Below are 16,518 nucleotides of genomic sequence, written 5' to 3'. Positions count from 1 at the left end.
TCCTGACTCCCACAAATTTCTTTTCAAAAATCCTGCTGCTGATCCTGAGACTATTTCTCAGGGTCCCAAGGGTGTAAAGGCTTCTACAGCCAAAAATCCTACCCCTTCTGATAGAGATTCCAGGGCGCTGGATAGATGGGGTAAGAAGGTTTATACGTCTGCAACCCTGGCAAACAGGGCTTTAAACTGCCAGTTTCATATGCTTAAATATCAACAGCATGTTATGGGCTTACTGAAACAGAAAATGATGTTGATTTCTGATTGTGTAGAAAATAGAGAGTTACAGGATTTATTGCATTCAACAGAACAGGTTAAAAAGCATACTTTGCAATGTGGTTTTGATTCCTTGGAGGCCTCTTGTAGGGCCGCCGTTACTGGATCTGTGATAAGAAGGCATGCCTGGCTCAAGGAGCAAAACCTGCCTGATCATGTTAAAGCTAAATTGTTGGATGCCCCCTTGCAGCATGATACTCTGGTAATAAGGCAGAAGAGGTTTTAAAGAAAATGGAAAGCAAAGCTAAATCTATGCAAACTGTAAAAGATTTCTTGCAAGTGCAGCCACCCAGGTTCAGTAGGCACTGGCCTACTAAAAATTGGTCCTTTCCTGTGTCCAACAGAGCCAATCAGGGCAAACCCAGGCGCTCAAAAGGCTCCAGATATCAATCACAGGGATCTTGCAGGTCAAAGCAATGGGGTGCCTCCACCTCCAAATCTGGAGGTAACAAAGCACAACCCTACAGTAAGCAATCTCAATGACTTCCTTCTACCATCTCCAAGCACTTATCTTTTGGCAGCCCCCTTGGGTGGGAAAACTAGCACTTCATGCTCAAAATTGGCAGTTAATAACCCAGGACAAGTGGGTATTAAACATAGTATCCCAGGGGTACAGATTTCAATTCCATACTTTGCCAATCCCAAACGGATGGCCAGATCAGCCACAAAACCAGTGGGCAGAGGCCCAAAAACAAGTCATGTCCCCCATGGATATGGGGGCTATTCAGCCGGTACCAGAAAAGGAAAAAGGAAAAGGATTTTATTCAGGACTGTTCCTGGTACCCAGAAAAGACAATTCATGGTGTCCAGTACTGGACTTATCGCTTCTGAACATGTTCCTGGACATTCCAAAATTCAAAATGTTGACTTTACAACAGCTACTGCCTATGCTAGGCAAGAATGCTTGGTTAGTAACTCTAGACTTAAAAGAGACTTACCTGCATATCCCAATAAGGGAATCTTGCAGAAGATACCTCCGCTTCAAAGCAGGTTTTTTGCATTACCAATTCTCTGTACTGCCCTTTGGCTAACCTACTGCGCCCTGGGTCTTTACAAAGTGCCTGGCACCAGTAATTGCATTCTGCAGACAAAGAAACATTCAAATTTATCCTTATCTGGACGATTGTCTCATTCAGGCAGAGAGAACAAGGACACTCTTCTTCAACATCTGGTGTTTGTAAAAAGGCTTCTAGCATGCCTAGGGTACACCATAAATGAAAAGAATTCACAACTGGTACCCGCTCAAATAATTACATTCCTGGGTGCAAGCTTGGAATACAACTGCCCAGATGGCTTACCTCATGCCAGACAAACAAATGCAATTGACAACATACTTCAGTCAAATGGCAACAAAAACCCAGTTATCTGCAAGACAAATTCTGCAGGCTTTGGGGTTCATGTCATCCTGCATTCTACTAATTCCATACTCGAGACTTCATATGAGGAAACTTCAGTGATACCTAAAAAGTTTATGGAGTCAACATTGTCACAGCCTGGAAACAATGGTTCCTCTCATTCCCTGCCTACAACAGAAGTTTCTTTGGTGGGCAAAGACATGTCACCAAAACAAGGGGCTGTCATTCACTCTACCCCCTGCCACCCAAACCCTTACTACAGATGCATCAGACTGTGCTTGGGGGGCCCACCTGGCAGGGAGATGCATTCAAGGCAAATGGAGCCCAAACCAAATGCATCTACATATCAACCAGAAAGAAATGCTAGCTGTTCAGAATGCTCTGACAGCCTTCAAGGACTTACTTCATCCAGGACAACTACTGATAAAGACGGACAACACCACAGTTATGTGGTACATAAACAAACAGGGGGTACCCATTCATACCCCCTTTGCAGACAGGCCATGGCCTTGTGGAACACAGCCTTGACATACCAAATACATATTCAAGCTCAATTCCTGCCAAGAAAGCAAAATACTCTGACAGGCAACCTAAGCAGAAATCGTATGGACCTGCACAAATGGAAACTGGTTCCACAAATCTTCAGCATGTTAACACAGAAGTGGGGAAGCCCAGACATAGATCTATTTGCCTCTCCCCAAAACTATCAGTTGGACAAATTCTGCACAAGAACTCATCACAAAAAAGCATGGAAAGTGGATGCTCTATCCTTCAGCTGGAAAAACCTATCAGTCTATGCCTTTCCCCCTCTGCCTCTACTCTCCAAGGTCTTACTAAAAGTCAGACAGGAAAAACCAAAAATTATTCTAATTGCTCCGGACTGGCCTCTCCATCACTGGTACCTGCTTCTAAGGAATATGTCGCACCTTCCTCCATGGTACTTGCCTCAAACATCTCATCTACTGTCTCAGCAGAACTATCAAATTCTGCACACTCAGCTCCAAGCTCTGAATCTTGCAGCATGACTAATCAAATAATTATTCAAACCACACCTCTCAGTAAACCTGTGATGGATGTCATTTTGGAAGCCAGAAGTCCTAATACTAGAAAATCTTATGCTGATAAATGGAAGAGATTATGTGATTGGAACCAAGCACAAGGAAGCAGCAAGGCCCAATATTCCTCAGATTTTACAATACTTAACTGAGATGCTTGACAAGGGCCCATCTTTTTCTTCAATAAAAATCCATGCCTCTGCCATCTTGGCTCATTACAACACAGAGCCTCCCCCAGGGCTGGATTTAGATGAAAAGAGGCCCTAGGCTATTCCACTTATGAGGCCCTTTCACCTCCCATTTTTAAGTTTGTAAATTACATGAGAGATAATAAAATACATCATTACTGTGATATATATCAATATGTTAAATGAAACATGTTGTGATTGGTACTAACCTTTATAAAAAATGTGGCATGGATAATAAATAAAAAAAGTCGAGAACACTTATTTGGACATTTTTCTCAGCACCATATATAGTACTTGTAACAATAACTAATCAAACATAACACACAACATTTACAAAGAAACAAAATTCAAATAATGAAAATCTTTGACTACGAAAATAAAATACGTAATAAAAATTATCATATTTTCTATCAAATTAAATTAAATATATTCAATACATTGAAGATTAAACCAAATTCAATTCAGATAAATTTATTTCATAATAATTCACATTTAAAGTTTAAGTATGAATTATTATGAATTTTAAGTCTTAAACTAAACCAAAAATGGAACTTTATTCAAACAAAATCCAGATCACAAAAAAGAAAATATCAAATTGTATATCATATTAAATTTTATGTTAATAGTTATTTTATTTAAGAACTGATTCAATCCAAGTATACATTTAAAACGAAATAGTAGATTAGAAGAATTTCTTTCTAAACTTTTTCACACGGAATTCTTCTATAAGTTCATCAAAATCTATTTTTCTGAAGGTCTCATTTTCGATGCACAAATACTCAATGAAGACAACCTCGTCTGGGTCATTGTGCTTCTTAATTATTTTTAAGTCTTGAAAATGACCTTTCTCCAGTACAATTAGTGACTATTAAACTGAGAAACAGCCGTAAGATTGATTCCACATTGGGGAAGGCCACTTGAATATTTTCTTTGAATATTATTTGATACAAGTCTGTATGCAACAATGTGGAATTTTTTGAAGGCTTATGCGTTTGTCTCACATATGTGTGGAAATGACATAGTTCTTCAGTGAGATTTTGGTTGACATCTTCTGGGTATTCTTGAATTAACAGCTCAACACCTCTTTGAAGTTCTACCTTTGATAATGTAAGATCGGCAAGAAAGGAAAATATTTTCACTACATCATCATAAACAGAAGCTCTACTTCCTAAATTTGATTCTAGTGCATCTAATATAGGAATAAATGATTTAATCCTAAATTTATCTCTTGAAGAGAGTTCGTCTAAGGCATCAGGGTCAGATGAATTTTCGTAATTCCCTTGTCTTTTACTTCTTATTATCCTTCTGGCAGTTCTATGTTCAGTATTTGGCAACGTGTTTTTTGCTTGTTGCTCAAGTGCATCAAAATCTTCCCTAATTCCACGTAAAATATCCAAAAGTGACCTGTACCAATCTGCACAACTACTCAGTAAAATATTAGGGCTTTGAAGAATTTTATTTACTTTTGAAAAATGTCTCAGTATTCGATTCCAGAAATGGAGCATAAACACGAATTCAAATTGTTCCATCTTCTCTAAAAGATTGTTGGCCCTCAATCTAGTATCACCCTTTGTATTATTATCTGAATGTAAATAATTGAGTGCATCGGTGATATCATTGTAATTTTCTAAAATAGCTTCTGTAGCTTTTGCATGTGCCTCCCACCTAGTGTCCGATAAATATTTAGGCACTTTAGAATGAGGTTTCAAATGTGATTTCAGAACTGCCCATCTTTTGTGGAAGACGAAAAAAAGATATAAACTTCTTTCACAGCACCAAAAAAAATTAACAGCATCAAGGCAACAATCAACAGCTGAACGACCTACTAAATTTAAAGAGTGACCAGCGCATGGAACAAATCTTGCAAACTTGTTTTTTTCGATAATTTTTTGCTGCATACCATTGTATCTACCAGCCATATTGGCTGCATTATCATAAGACTGACCTCGGCATTTTCTGAAATCAATTTCAAGTTCAGTAGTGATATAGTTAAATACTAAATCAGCTATGCTTTCTCCTGAGTGATCTTTTAGCTCAAGGAAAGTTAAAAATCTCTCAGTTGGCAAACCGTCTTCAGGTGACACATATCTAATAATTAAGGTCAACTGATCAGTATGAGATATGTCAGGAGTGGAATCTACTGAAAAGCTAAAATAGCCAGCCTTTTTCACTTCCGCCACAATTGTGTCTTTCACTTTATTTGCCATAAGTTGAATAATTTCTTCACATATAGTTTTAGACAGATATGAAGGTTTTCCTGAGCCAGTATTTCCATATCGATCAATATGATCTCATAAAAATGGATCGAATTTTGCTACTAGTTCTAGAAGACCAAAGTAATTGCCGTTATTTGGAGTTCTAAACTTTTCATTGCCTCCTCTAAATGGTAAGTCTCGCTCTGCAAGAGTGCAAATTACAGCGAAAACTCTTTCTATAACGTAACGCCAGTATTGCTGCTCTTTTCTTATTTCTTCCTCTAGCTTTGAAGTTAAAGTTTTCCCTTTTGCTCTTGTTAAGTACGTTAACATAGCATTCCTATGATTTTCCGAATTTTCATGATTTTGAATGATAGCAGGGTTTTTCCAATCATTAAACCCTTCAGAAGTTAATGCTGTTGCAGAAGATGCATTATTTGGAAAGAGTTTACAAACAAAGCAAAAAATGCGGCCTTTTGAGGGAGAGTACACAAGCCATTCTAGGGTATATTTTTCTCCATTGGCTTTTGTTGAATAAAAAATTGCTTTTGTACAAAATCTGGACTGATTCTTATATTCTCGCTTAGAATTTAAAAATGGTCCACAGTGATACTGAACTTGAGAAGGGCCCTTCTCTACCCAATATGATACATCATTTTGCGATAAATTTGTCCACAAGCCAACATCTGTTACAGTAGACATGTATTTGACATCACTATCTAAATTTGCAACATGGTGTTTCTCATTAGGTGTCTGAAAAAAATTCTGAATATTCGTATTATTTTCTTGTGGCTCGTTTGTATATTCGTGTTCAGTAAGTTGCTCTTGAATTAGTTCCATATTTTCACTTTGAGTTGGTGCAACGGCCGTGTCCTCACATACAACGTGCTGCATTGCTTCCAATTGAGTAGTACTAGTTGGCACATGTATGTAAGCAGTAATCGGTGTTAGCTTCTTTGCCTCATACTCTTGTAGCTTCTTTTTCTTGCGTTTGCAAGCGCCACTTTCAAATCTTTTACTCATTCTTAGATTAGAATCTAGAACAAAATATTTGAGTTATTAATTATTGTGCATAAATAAGATGAAGATATTGTCACAAAAAAATTTTTCAATAGTCTATAAACACTTCACTAAAGTATTGAACCTACTGAACTCAAAAGGCGAGAATCAAATGATCATGTACGCAATCCTAAAATAAGAATCTTTTCTAATAACATTAACATGTGTTTCATATTATCGAAGTAACACGAATATAACCGAATGTCGGGATATCAATAGGTCTGTTCGTTTGTCTGTTCCAATCTACACCAATCTGCACTTTATTTATGCAAGAACAAACCAGAGCTTAGTAGCATAAGGCACGTCAATATTTTCCATAGCAATCAGTGAACGTATGAACTATACTTTGGTGCAATCTAGTATATACAAACGAACAGACCCAATGAGCCGAATGCGTTGATTAACCAATACATTTTTATGTTTATTAGTCATATGCATAGAATTTCTCCTTATTTTCGGTCCAGTGTTTTAGTGTTCACTGTTTTTAGAATAGTGTAATTTTAATTTTGCTAACAATTTGAATGTAGGCCCCTCTTGATCTTGAGGCCCTAGGCTGAAGCCTAGTTAGCCTATAGGAAAATCTGGCCCTGGCCTCCCCTCTTTTCTCATCCACTGCTAAAACAGCATCTCAGAGGGGCCAAAAATTTAAGGCCTCCCAGGAGAGCACCAACTCCTGCATGGGACCTCAGTTTTGTGCTGGAAAAACTCACCCTCCCTCCTTGTGAACCAGCAGCTACTGCAGATATAAAATTTCTATCTTGGAAGACAGCTTTTCTTTTGGCAGTTACTTCAGCTAGAAGGGTTTCGGAACTACAGGCTCTCATGGCAGTGGAGCCTTTTATTATATTCTACCCGGACAGGGTGGCCCAAAGGACCAACCCTTCCTTTATGCCTAAGGTGGTATCCAGTGTGGCTCTTAACCAGACCATTCACCTACCAACTTTTTTCCCAAATCCACAGAACAAGGGGGAGCGGATTCTGCATTCATTGGATGTGCACAGACAACTAAGATTCTACTTAAACAGGATAAAACCTCTAAGAAAGTCTGAGCAACTACTGGCATTTGCTACAGGATCAGAGGGGAAGGCTATATCAAAGCAGACCATTTCTAAATGGATAAGCCACTGCATTAATTTCTGCTATTTGCACCATGGTAAACCTGTGCCCAAGGGGATCAGATCCCATTCCACCAGGGCTGCCTCTACTTCAGCAGCTTTTCTCAGAGGGGTCCCAACCAAAGACATTCTAGAAGCTGCTACTTGGAGCTCTGTTCATACGTTCACAAAGCATTATCATTTACCTCTCTTCTCTAAATCTAGGACAGGCTTTGCCACTGCAGTCCTGCAGGGCCTTATAGCTGCTCCTAATGCTGTTTACTTCCATCCCCCCATCCATAGCTTTGGGATTCTACCCAAATGTAATGACTGCAACAGTGAAACACTAAGAACATAGTACAGTTGTGTACACTTACCATAAATGTAGATGTTCGAGTGTATTCACTGTTGCAGTCCAGGTTAACCACCCACCATCCCTCATTCTATACCTTTTCTTTCCTTCACTATACTCAAAAGCCTTTGTGGTGTATTTGCTTTTAGTTGAAGGTAAATTTTATGTTTCTAAAGTGCATTTATATATTTACAGTTTATTTATATATTTTTGCTCCCCATTTGGGGGACACCTGACATCTAGGGCAAGAAAAACTGATTAAAATGGCGTCTGCTGCATGTTTTATACCCCTGACGACCTGACGTCATGGAAGAGGAGACAGCAACCGACACAGGACCCAAGACTTTGTTATTCAGGCCGACTGAGGGCAACCTGCCAGCACATTACCCAAATGTAATGACTGCAACAGTGAATACACTCTAACATTTACATTTATGGTAAGTGTACACAACTATACTTTTGTTCTTTGTGTTTTTACTTTACAAATAAAGTAACTATGTACAGTAAACTCTCAGTTAACTGGAACTCAAGGAACCAGCACTCTCAAGCAACCAGCAAAAAAATATCGAAGAAATACACTACAATTTTCATGTGTTGCACTTTGTTTTCCCTCGCAGAAACATACCTTACATTTTTAGAGTTTTAAAAAGGAAGATAGGAATAAATTCCCTCTTTCCCCAGCCTGAGAACAAGTCAAACCAAACAAATAGTATAGGGTACAGTATTAGTCAGGCCTTTTTTTAATAGTAACTCTCACGCAACCAGAAACTACAGTTTTTCAGCAACTACCAATCCCCGTGGGTGCCAGTTAACTGAGAGTTTACTGTAATGTTTGACTGATTGGGTAGAGTATACGTGATGCATAATGTTTGTAACTTGGCGTGTCAGTATGGTTTGTGATGTAAAATGCTTGCAACTGGGATGGTGTCAAGAGTGGTTTGTTTTTATTTATATAAATGTATAATTACCTATGTAGTAAGTGATGGGTTAATAAAAATGTTTCTTGTTGAAAAAAAAAAAAAAGGTGGGAATTGAATAATTTATGTAATGTTGCTTAGATTCTTTGATGTATATAATTTATGTCAAGTATAATGTTAATTATAGGTTGATTACTTTGCCTGTGTCCCAAGTGGTAATTCAGTAAAGGTGTCTAAAAAAAGAAATAGCAGTAACTGGTGTATTTCTGGGATTGTTTTGCAGGTTGAAGTGCGACCGATGATGTATGTGGCCTTGACATATGATCACCGTTTGATTGATGGCAGAGAAGCAGTTACTTTCTTGCGTAAAATCAAGGCCACTGTGGAAGATCCTCGAGTATTGTTGTTAGACATTTAAGCCATAATATGAGCAAATGAGCAAGTTTTATCCTTCTCTGTTCGGTCAGGGCAGCACCTCATTTATGCCTTCACTGGAGTGATGGCTTTTGGGAACAGGAGGCCGTCAGATTGTTAGTGGATTTCTTCATGGATTCTACTGTTCTAAAGGCTCACATCAAAAACTGTGCTGTTACCTGAAGTAGAACTCCCTCTGTCTGTTGAGAATTAGCAGTCAGAATATTTCACTTGACAACCACTTAATGTAAAAATTGCACCAGGACCCCCCAGGATTTTTTGAATGCCTTGCTTCATTTTTGCAGCTATTTTGACGACTGCATATATTTCCTGTACTGCTACCACTTCTTTGCTTTCCCCTTTCATAGTTATCTGTACAGTGTAAATCAATAGTATGATTAAGCATAGCAACTGTGTTGCAAGAAATTCCAAATTGGTGGGTTTAGCCCTGTACTAACAAGCTGCTCTTTTGCCTTTGTAACTGAAGGATCATGCTGCTGAGAAAAAAATGAGCTTCCAAAATACCTTTGCTTGAAATGCATGGCTAGGCTTATAAGGGCACTAGTGGTAGTTAGCCTAGTAACAACCTAGGAAATGCACTGAAATACAAGTTGCCGTCCTTAGACATCTTTAACAAAAATGGCCAAAGGTGTGCAGCCTAACTACAAACAGGCGGGCACTTTAAGTTCTTTTGGAGTTGTTACAGACTCTGTGGCTGCATTTCACTGAAGATACTTACAAAATGCAAAGAGAGCAGCTGACTTAGAGCCGGGGGGGGGGGGGGGGGGTCATTTTTTTTGCAAGCATAGACACTGTGGGGAGGAAGCAGAAACCTGTTAAAAGTTCAGCTTTATGCTGTTTGGGGTGTGGGAGCTCTACTTTATGAAACAACTTTGTACTGTTTTATGTCCTGTATACAGAGCTTGTAATTAAAATATTTAAATATTCTGATTTTAAGAGAGTATAGAATGGAATGAACAAAATACATTAAACATTCTCTGATGAGAGATTTTGTCTGCTAGGTGATTATGCAAAGTCTGTTGCGTACTGTTGTTTTTTTTTGCTTCGTTTAACCGGTGTAAAGAAATCTGTAACTTACATGAACCTTTATTAAGCAGTTTGCCTTCATTTTCCCCTTTGCTTGAGAACCCACAGTTGTGTACTTTGTAAGAGAAACAGTAATGATGCCCCCTGGCTACTGTAATGAGGCGTTTTAGTGTTTCATTTAGCAGTTTATGCCCCCCCCCCCCCATTTTATAACCACAGTGTACACTTGTGGCTGAATGTTAGAGTAAAAGAAACACAGTAAGCTTTCAGTATGTAATGTTCATTTCATTCTTATTGGAGTCTTCTGGTAGCTCTTAGGAATATACTTCAGCGTTTGTTTGCTCTTACATGTCAGTCTTCAGTATGTGTTACACCTGTGTCAAAGTTTGGACCTGTAAGAAAGCTTGGTCATTTTTCATCAGGTGGCCACATCATTACCCATTTTGTTCAGTCATCGTCCATGTTTTGGTTGGCCGAAGATTCTCACCTGTTTCATCATTTGTTTCACCATCTATTTTATTGATTTATTATTAATTTTAACAAAGTTGTTTGAAGAATTTTCTTCCAAATGCTTTATAGATGGTTGTTTACTGATTGTTATTTTAATAGTGGACCTTGTCTGTACAGCTGTGCCTTTGCAGTAGTAATGTTGCCACATCTGACCTCTGATGACCTTCTGCTTTTGCTTTGATACAGTGTAGGTGAATATAACACCCTTTAGTAGGCTACACACAAGTATGAGAGCAGTGACTCGTTCTTTTATAAGCAGGTTTATTTTACATGAAATCAAGATTCTTTCTGGTCCCAAATCATTTTGTTCAAATACAGAGTATAGAGATATTAAATATTTTGCTGTCTGTGATGTCATGGAAAATCAGTCTGTAGGAAAGGAGTTGAGAAAGAAGCTGTGCCAGGTGAAGAAAGGGGTGGAGAATGTGCCAGGTCTTGTCTTCTCTGGGATGGCAATGCACAGTTTATTTCCACACACTAGCTTCCATCATAGCTATAGGCAGAACTTGGAGCAAGACAGGCTGCTGAATGTGGAAGGAACGAAAGTGTTTTTTGGCCATCTTGTGCTTCAACCACCCTTGCAGTCCACGTACTGTATTACCCAGAGTAACAACTGTAAGGGAATATGATGGTTCTTCATAGGACACCTGTGGAGTTTGAACATTTGAGGCTTTCCTAGGTACCAGCACTGATGGCTGTGTCATTGTGGTCACAAATGTTACCACTTTTGTAGGGTTACATTGGCTCAAGTTCTGAGGGTGGTCTACTTGTTGCAAGTCACACTTCTCACAGTTTGCTTCTTAGAGTGCAAAGCAGTAGTGTTATTTAATGCGTAAACTTTTATGCTGATTAGTGGAGTGCATGTCTTGTCTTTTTGCTTTTGAAGCCTAACTGATGGCTGAATTTATACTTTTTGTTAGCTAAAAGGTCATATGTAATTAATTCAGAGGACATTAAACTGACACTTTGGAGGCTACTTTCAGAAGATGACTGTTGCAGTTTCCTTTTGACATTCCCAGCTCAAGGGGCCATCATAATTTTATGTTGTGACACCAGCACCAAAATAGGAGAGGAACTTCGAAGTTCTTTGCTGCCAAGTTAGTTGGGCAACTTACACATTTCAAATTTCTGTTCTAACATTTGCTGTGGGACGTTTCTTGCAGTCATTGCTTAAAATGGCAAGATCTATTGCAAGCCTTCCTGTATTCATCGGGATGCAGCACTGCCTATTTTTGTCTAGAAGAGCATACCTCTCAACTATACAGACTTTTGCAGATTGTCCAGATTTTTGCCTCATATTTTTGGTCCGTTTTTCATAAGACTGTGTTTTTATGGCAAATTAGTGGCAAATCATTAAAGACTAAAGTTACAAAATAGTGACAGGCATTTAATTTTCGGACTTCATACCCTTCAGAAAATTCATGCTAATGCAGAACTTGTTATTCTATCAAATCTCTTAAGTTTGTAAGAGCAATATTTGAAAATTGTCCCACTTTTATTAATGGCTTTGTCCAGATTTCTTGCTGTAAGAATTTGGGAGGTATGGAGTTTAGCAAACAAGCCATCTTATACTGAAGTACTTAAAATATCCCTGCCTAACCAAAAAAGTCCTCCTAGATGAAGGTTTGGTATACAAGGTACTCAGCATCACAGTAACAGGCAAACATACATAAACACTAGAGAACACACAACTACAAAATGGAGTCACTCAACTTTGTTGGCTGAGATGGTACTTCTGGTAATGTTTTAGATGTAGGTGATGCCATAGTCTGGCACACAGCTTCACCACTTACCATGCTAAGCCAAGAAAGAGTGATGGTTTAGCTGCCTGTTGGGTGCCAGAATTCACCCCAAGTACACATCCAACATGGCCATTGCGCATATGGGGAGTGAATGACTGTATACCTCCTTGGATCATATAAAGCGGGACATGATGGAACTCTCAAAATACCAAAAGGGACTGTTCAGTGCACAGTGGATTAAGCCAAAAGCAAACCAAAAGACTCAAACCTCCAAAATGAAAACATTTCAGTCGGTTTTATAAAATTGACTGCTTTCCTTTCAAAATCACCAGAACAAAAGGAAAAACTTCCCACCCTCATATTTAATATTTATCATATTACACGTCTTATGAAATCATCAGTAATTAATTTTTTTAAAGCCATAACATAAAGAAATTGATGCCTTCATCAGTGCTAAATACTAAAATATAACTGCCTTTTTGGGGAGTTTGGTTGATACTATTACCTCTATAAAAGATATTTTCGGATATTTTCCAAAAATTTTAGAGTGCTTTCATTTTGGAGTATAACCATCTTACAGAGTATAAAAAATTAGTTGATAGGAACCAGAATATTTTCACGTCTAATACTGAGATTTATAATTTATATGGGAATGTTATTCTTTACTTAGTATCATATAGACTTCTTAGTGGTGAGCTTTGCTTGGTATATAATGCATCCCTTGACCCTGTTTTAATGAATCTTTTGCACATTTGCAAAGCAAACAGTAACAGAACTACCAGATTAAAATATCTAAATTTTGCTTGCAACATAACTGGAACTTGGAGAGACACGTGTTACTCGGAGAATTCCCATTCTCTGGAACAGGCTCCCCATCTATGTGAAGCAGAGTTCCTCCCTGTCCTTATTTAACCAGAACTTGGACCACTGGATGGGTGATTTGGAAGTTCACCCCAGGTATGACTCATATGCCTCTGGACAGTGGCAGTCAGTAAATCACCCCCTATAAATCAGATTTGTGGGTCACATTTGGGTTGCACAGTTAGTCTTTTAAAGACCCTAGTGGGGGTTAGCCTATAAAACTAATTTAGTTTATAAGAAGGGCAATGTATTAAGGAGCCTGTATGAAGGTGTTAATCATAGGAGATGGCTGTGCCTCTCTAATAAGGGTGCCACTAATTTTTTTTTTGTAACAGTGTCTTTTTATTACCAATAATAAATACACAGCCTAATTTCTATCTCTGCTGGGTAAATATTACATTCAAAAATGGTACTTGTGGAATGATCTACCTAGCATTTTGTGTATTTTATGTAGCCTTTTATGTTGGTAAAACCAAAAGAGTACTATATAAGAGGATTTATGAACACCAATGTGATATAAATGGTAATATGAATAATGCATTATTTAAGCACTGTCTGGTGTGTGGCTCCTTTAAAGGGTTTACATTTGGTATTTTGGATAGAGTGTATAGAAACCCTATGAAGGGACAGTGGGAAACGGATAGAGTATAAGAGGGACTTTTTTACAGATTAGATTAGATGTCACTACACATCAGCTCTCAGTGATGTGATATCTATAACATCACTTCTTAAATTAAGTTCTAAGATCTGCAAAGTTGTTATGAGTTTTTAACATAAATGATCAAATCTATTGTGATTGTGTATTTTTTATGTTTTTGTTAATATTTAAGGAATATTTGTAAATATATCAATTTCTTTGTCATAAATGGCTTTAAGAAAATCTAATTATTGATTTGATAAGACATGTAATGTATTTATATAGGAAGTTGAGAACTTGTTCCTTTTGTTTGGATGATGTCTCTGGTGATTCTAAGATGAAGGCTGTCAACTTTCAATAAAATACATTGAAATATCTTCATTGTGGAGATTTCAGTCTTCTGGTTTGCTCAGTTCTTTTTGGTGTTTTGAGTAATTTGGGGTGGCTGCAAAAATGCTGACTTTTAGTTTTGGAACTCTTAAAATATGTATTTGAAATTGGTGTGAAACTAATGTGCAGTTTCCTGTCATCTACAAGAAAGATGCCGTAATACAAACAAGACAATTGACTTCATTTATTGGAGACTTCATTTACTGGTGCCAAGTATCTGTCAGTCTGGAAGGACATTTTCTTCAACCCTGGCTGCTTTACTAGGGATGGCCTGATTCTGTCTCCTTGAGACTTCCATATATTGGCCAGCACATTTTCCTCTCTATAGTGCCTTTTTAGGCATGGTGAGTCTCCTGAAATTACCTAACATAGAGCATAAAAATCAAACCTGTATAAAGGTAGCACTGCTTAATGTGTAAACAAGAAGCTGCACTCCTTAAGACTTTCCAAATCCTTGAAAATATGTGCCTGCATAGTTACTGTGACATGGTTCAAGAATAGTGATAGCGCCTCCACAGTACAGCATTTCAGTGCCTACCATTCTTTCAGACCCAGTTTGGAAAATGACTGCGTTATTATAGGATGTCTCTACTCCCCAGGAGCAATATAATTTCCAGACTGCCAGGTCAATAACCTTGAATTCCTCTGTAGCCTTTTCACTGTAACTAGAATTCTGTACCTATAACATATCATAGCCAATTACCACACACCCTCCGTCTCACCTGCAGCCCGTCAAGCATATCTAAACAAATTGACATTCCTCTCCCTATCAAGCCTAACACTATTCTCTTATGAGACTTCGACTATCCCTCCATTAACTCGGAAACCTACACCACCTAAAATAAATATGCAAAGAGATTCCTGGACTTTATTAATGACAGCTCCTCAGTCAACTGGTTCATTTCCCAGCTAGGAGGTTTAAAAATATTGAACCTTGTTCTCACCAATATAGCTACCCTATGCTCAAAACCTACACTCACCATGAGATGTCCAAAATGGCTGCACATTAACAGCTTCATTCTAGCTCCCCTAATGTGGAAACAGAAATTTAGCAGAGAAAGCCAGTAGACCCAGATTTCTGGGTAAATTTCAGTAATTGACTAGGAAGTGCATTGCCTGGATGCCAGGAAAAAAGAAATACAGACGACCTGAAGGAAAATAGGCTATAAAAGGTGACAAAAAAATACTGAGTGGTAAGAGTAGTGCAGCTGTTCAGCAAAGAGCAGTGCAAGCTCCAGACGTCATTTCCAGTAACTTGGAGGAAAGTGTAAGGCAACCACACACAGACCTGACTAAAATAAATAAAACACTGATGGAGTATATCAACTGAAACAATAAAAGGCTAGGAAAATGGAAGACAATTTAAACAGATATTGAGATAAGGTGATAAAACTGCAAAACTCAGAGGTTGAAATGAAGAGAAGGCTGGCCGAATACGAGATTCGACAAGAAGAGAGGTTTCAAAAAATAATAGAATTAAAGGATAGAGCATGTAGGGAAAACCTGAGATTTTCTGCTGTACATCAGAAGCTGGAAGAAACAGACTGTGTTAATTTCATGAAAGTACAAGTAATTAGCTGGACTGGTATTCCACAACAGGAATTGTTAATTGAAAGAGCACGTTGTATGCTACAAACCTGGCTATGAGAAAACAACCTAGACCTTTAATAGTAAAGAGGCAGTCTTGGCAGCAGAGGTTGATTGGCAGAATGTCAAAATACTAAAAGCAGAAGACAGCAGAGTGTGGAGAATGGTTACTCATTGTACACCAAGCAGAAGTGGAGTAAATTTATTCCATTATTCAGGGAACGTTGAGAAGCAGGTGTGAGATTCAAACTGCCCAGCTATATTAAAAATATTTTTCCCTGGAGGAGCAAAATTATTTTTGATGAAGTACATTCTAAGGAAGAAATACAGACGTTTGTCCAACAAAACTTGAGCTGTGAAATAGAAGAAGATTCTGCTTCTTGTTATACTGGTAATAAAGACCACAGAGAGAGACTGCCAGTAAGTGCCTTGTTTTCCAGTGTTTCAATGGAAAATGCTTGAAAGGGAAAAAAACACAAGAGCTGACTAGAAGAATCGAGAATACGTTGGAAATGAAGCAGCGACAGGGTTTGTGAGATGGAGATGAACAGGAATAGAACAAGAAAATCTGGAAATATCGAACATTCTTGGACTTTGTTAAACTTGTAGGGGTCTCTCAAGCATATGCCCTGTTTCGTGTCATTAACGTATGGAGAATAAATCAGTAATTTTGAAAGTGACAAGATTACAAAGCAATAATTACATTTGTGAAACATGACAGAACAAGACAATCTAGAAATATTGGACTTTGTTAAACTTGTAGGGGAATCTACAGCATATGCAGTATGTTGGCATTAATATTAGGAAAATACTCAGGGGGGGAGAAGAGGAGGGAGAAAGTT

General features: G+C 38.1%; 1 protein-coding gene across 1 annotated transcript in view; it reads left to right on the top strand.

Moving 5' to 3' along the window:
- Window positions 1–9,937, top strand: part of DLST (dihydrolipoamide S-succinyltransferase) — a 1,212,631-nt gene extending 1,202,694 nt beyond the window's left edge. The window contains exon 14 of the mRNA XM_044064453.1: window positions 8,772–9,937. Coding sequence (XP_043920388.1) covers window positions 8,772–8,906 — 135 coding nt within the window. The 3' untranslated portion in view covers window positions 8,907–9,937. The remainder of the gene's footprint in view (window positions 1–8,771) is intronic.
- The last annotated feature ends 6,581 nt before the right edge of the window (window positions 9,938–16,518 follow it).

Source organism: Protopterus annectens, chromosome 2.part2 (assembly GCF_019279795.1).
Source record: "Protopterus annectens isolate FY-2018-M chromosome 2.part2, PAN1.0, whole genome shotgun sequence".
NCBI classification, from domain to species: domain Eukaryota; kingdom Metazoa; phylum Chordata; order Ceratodontiformes; family Protopteridae; genus Protopterus; species Protopterus annectens.
This window is presented reverse-complemented; position numbering and strand designations above follow the sequence as displayed.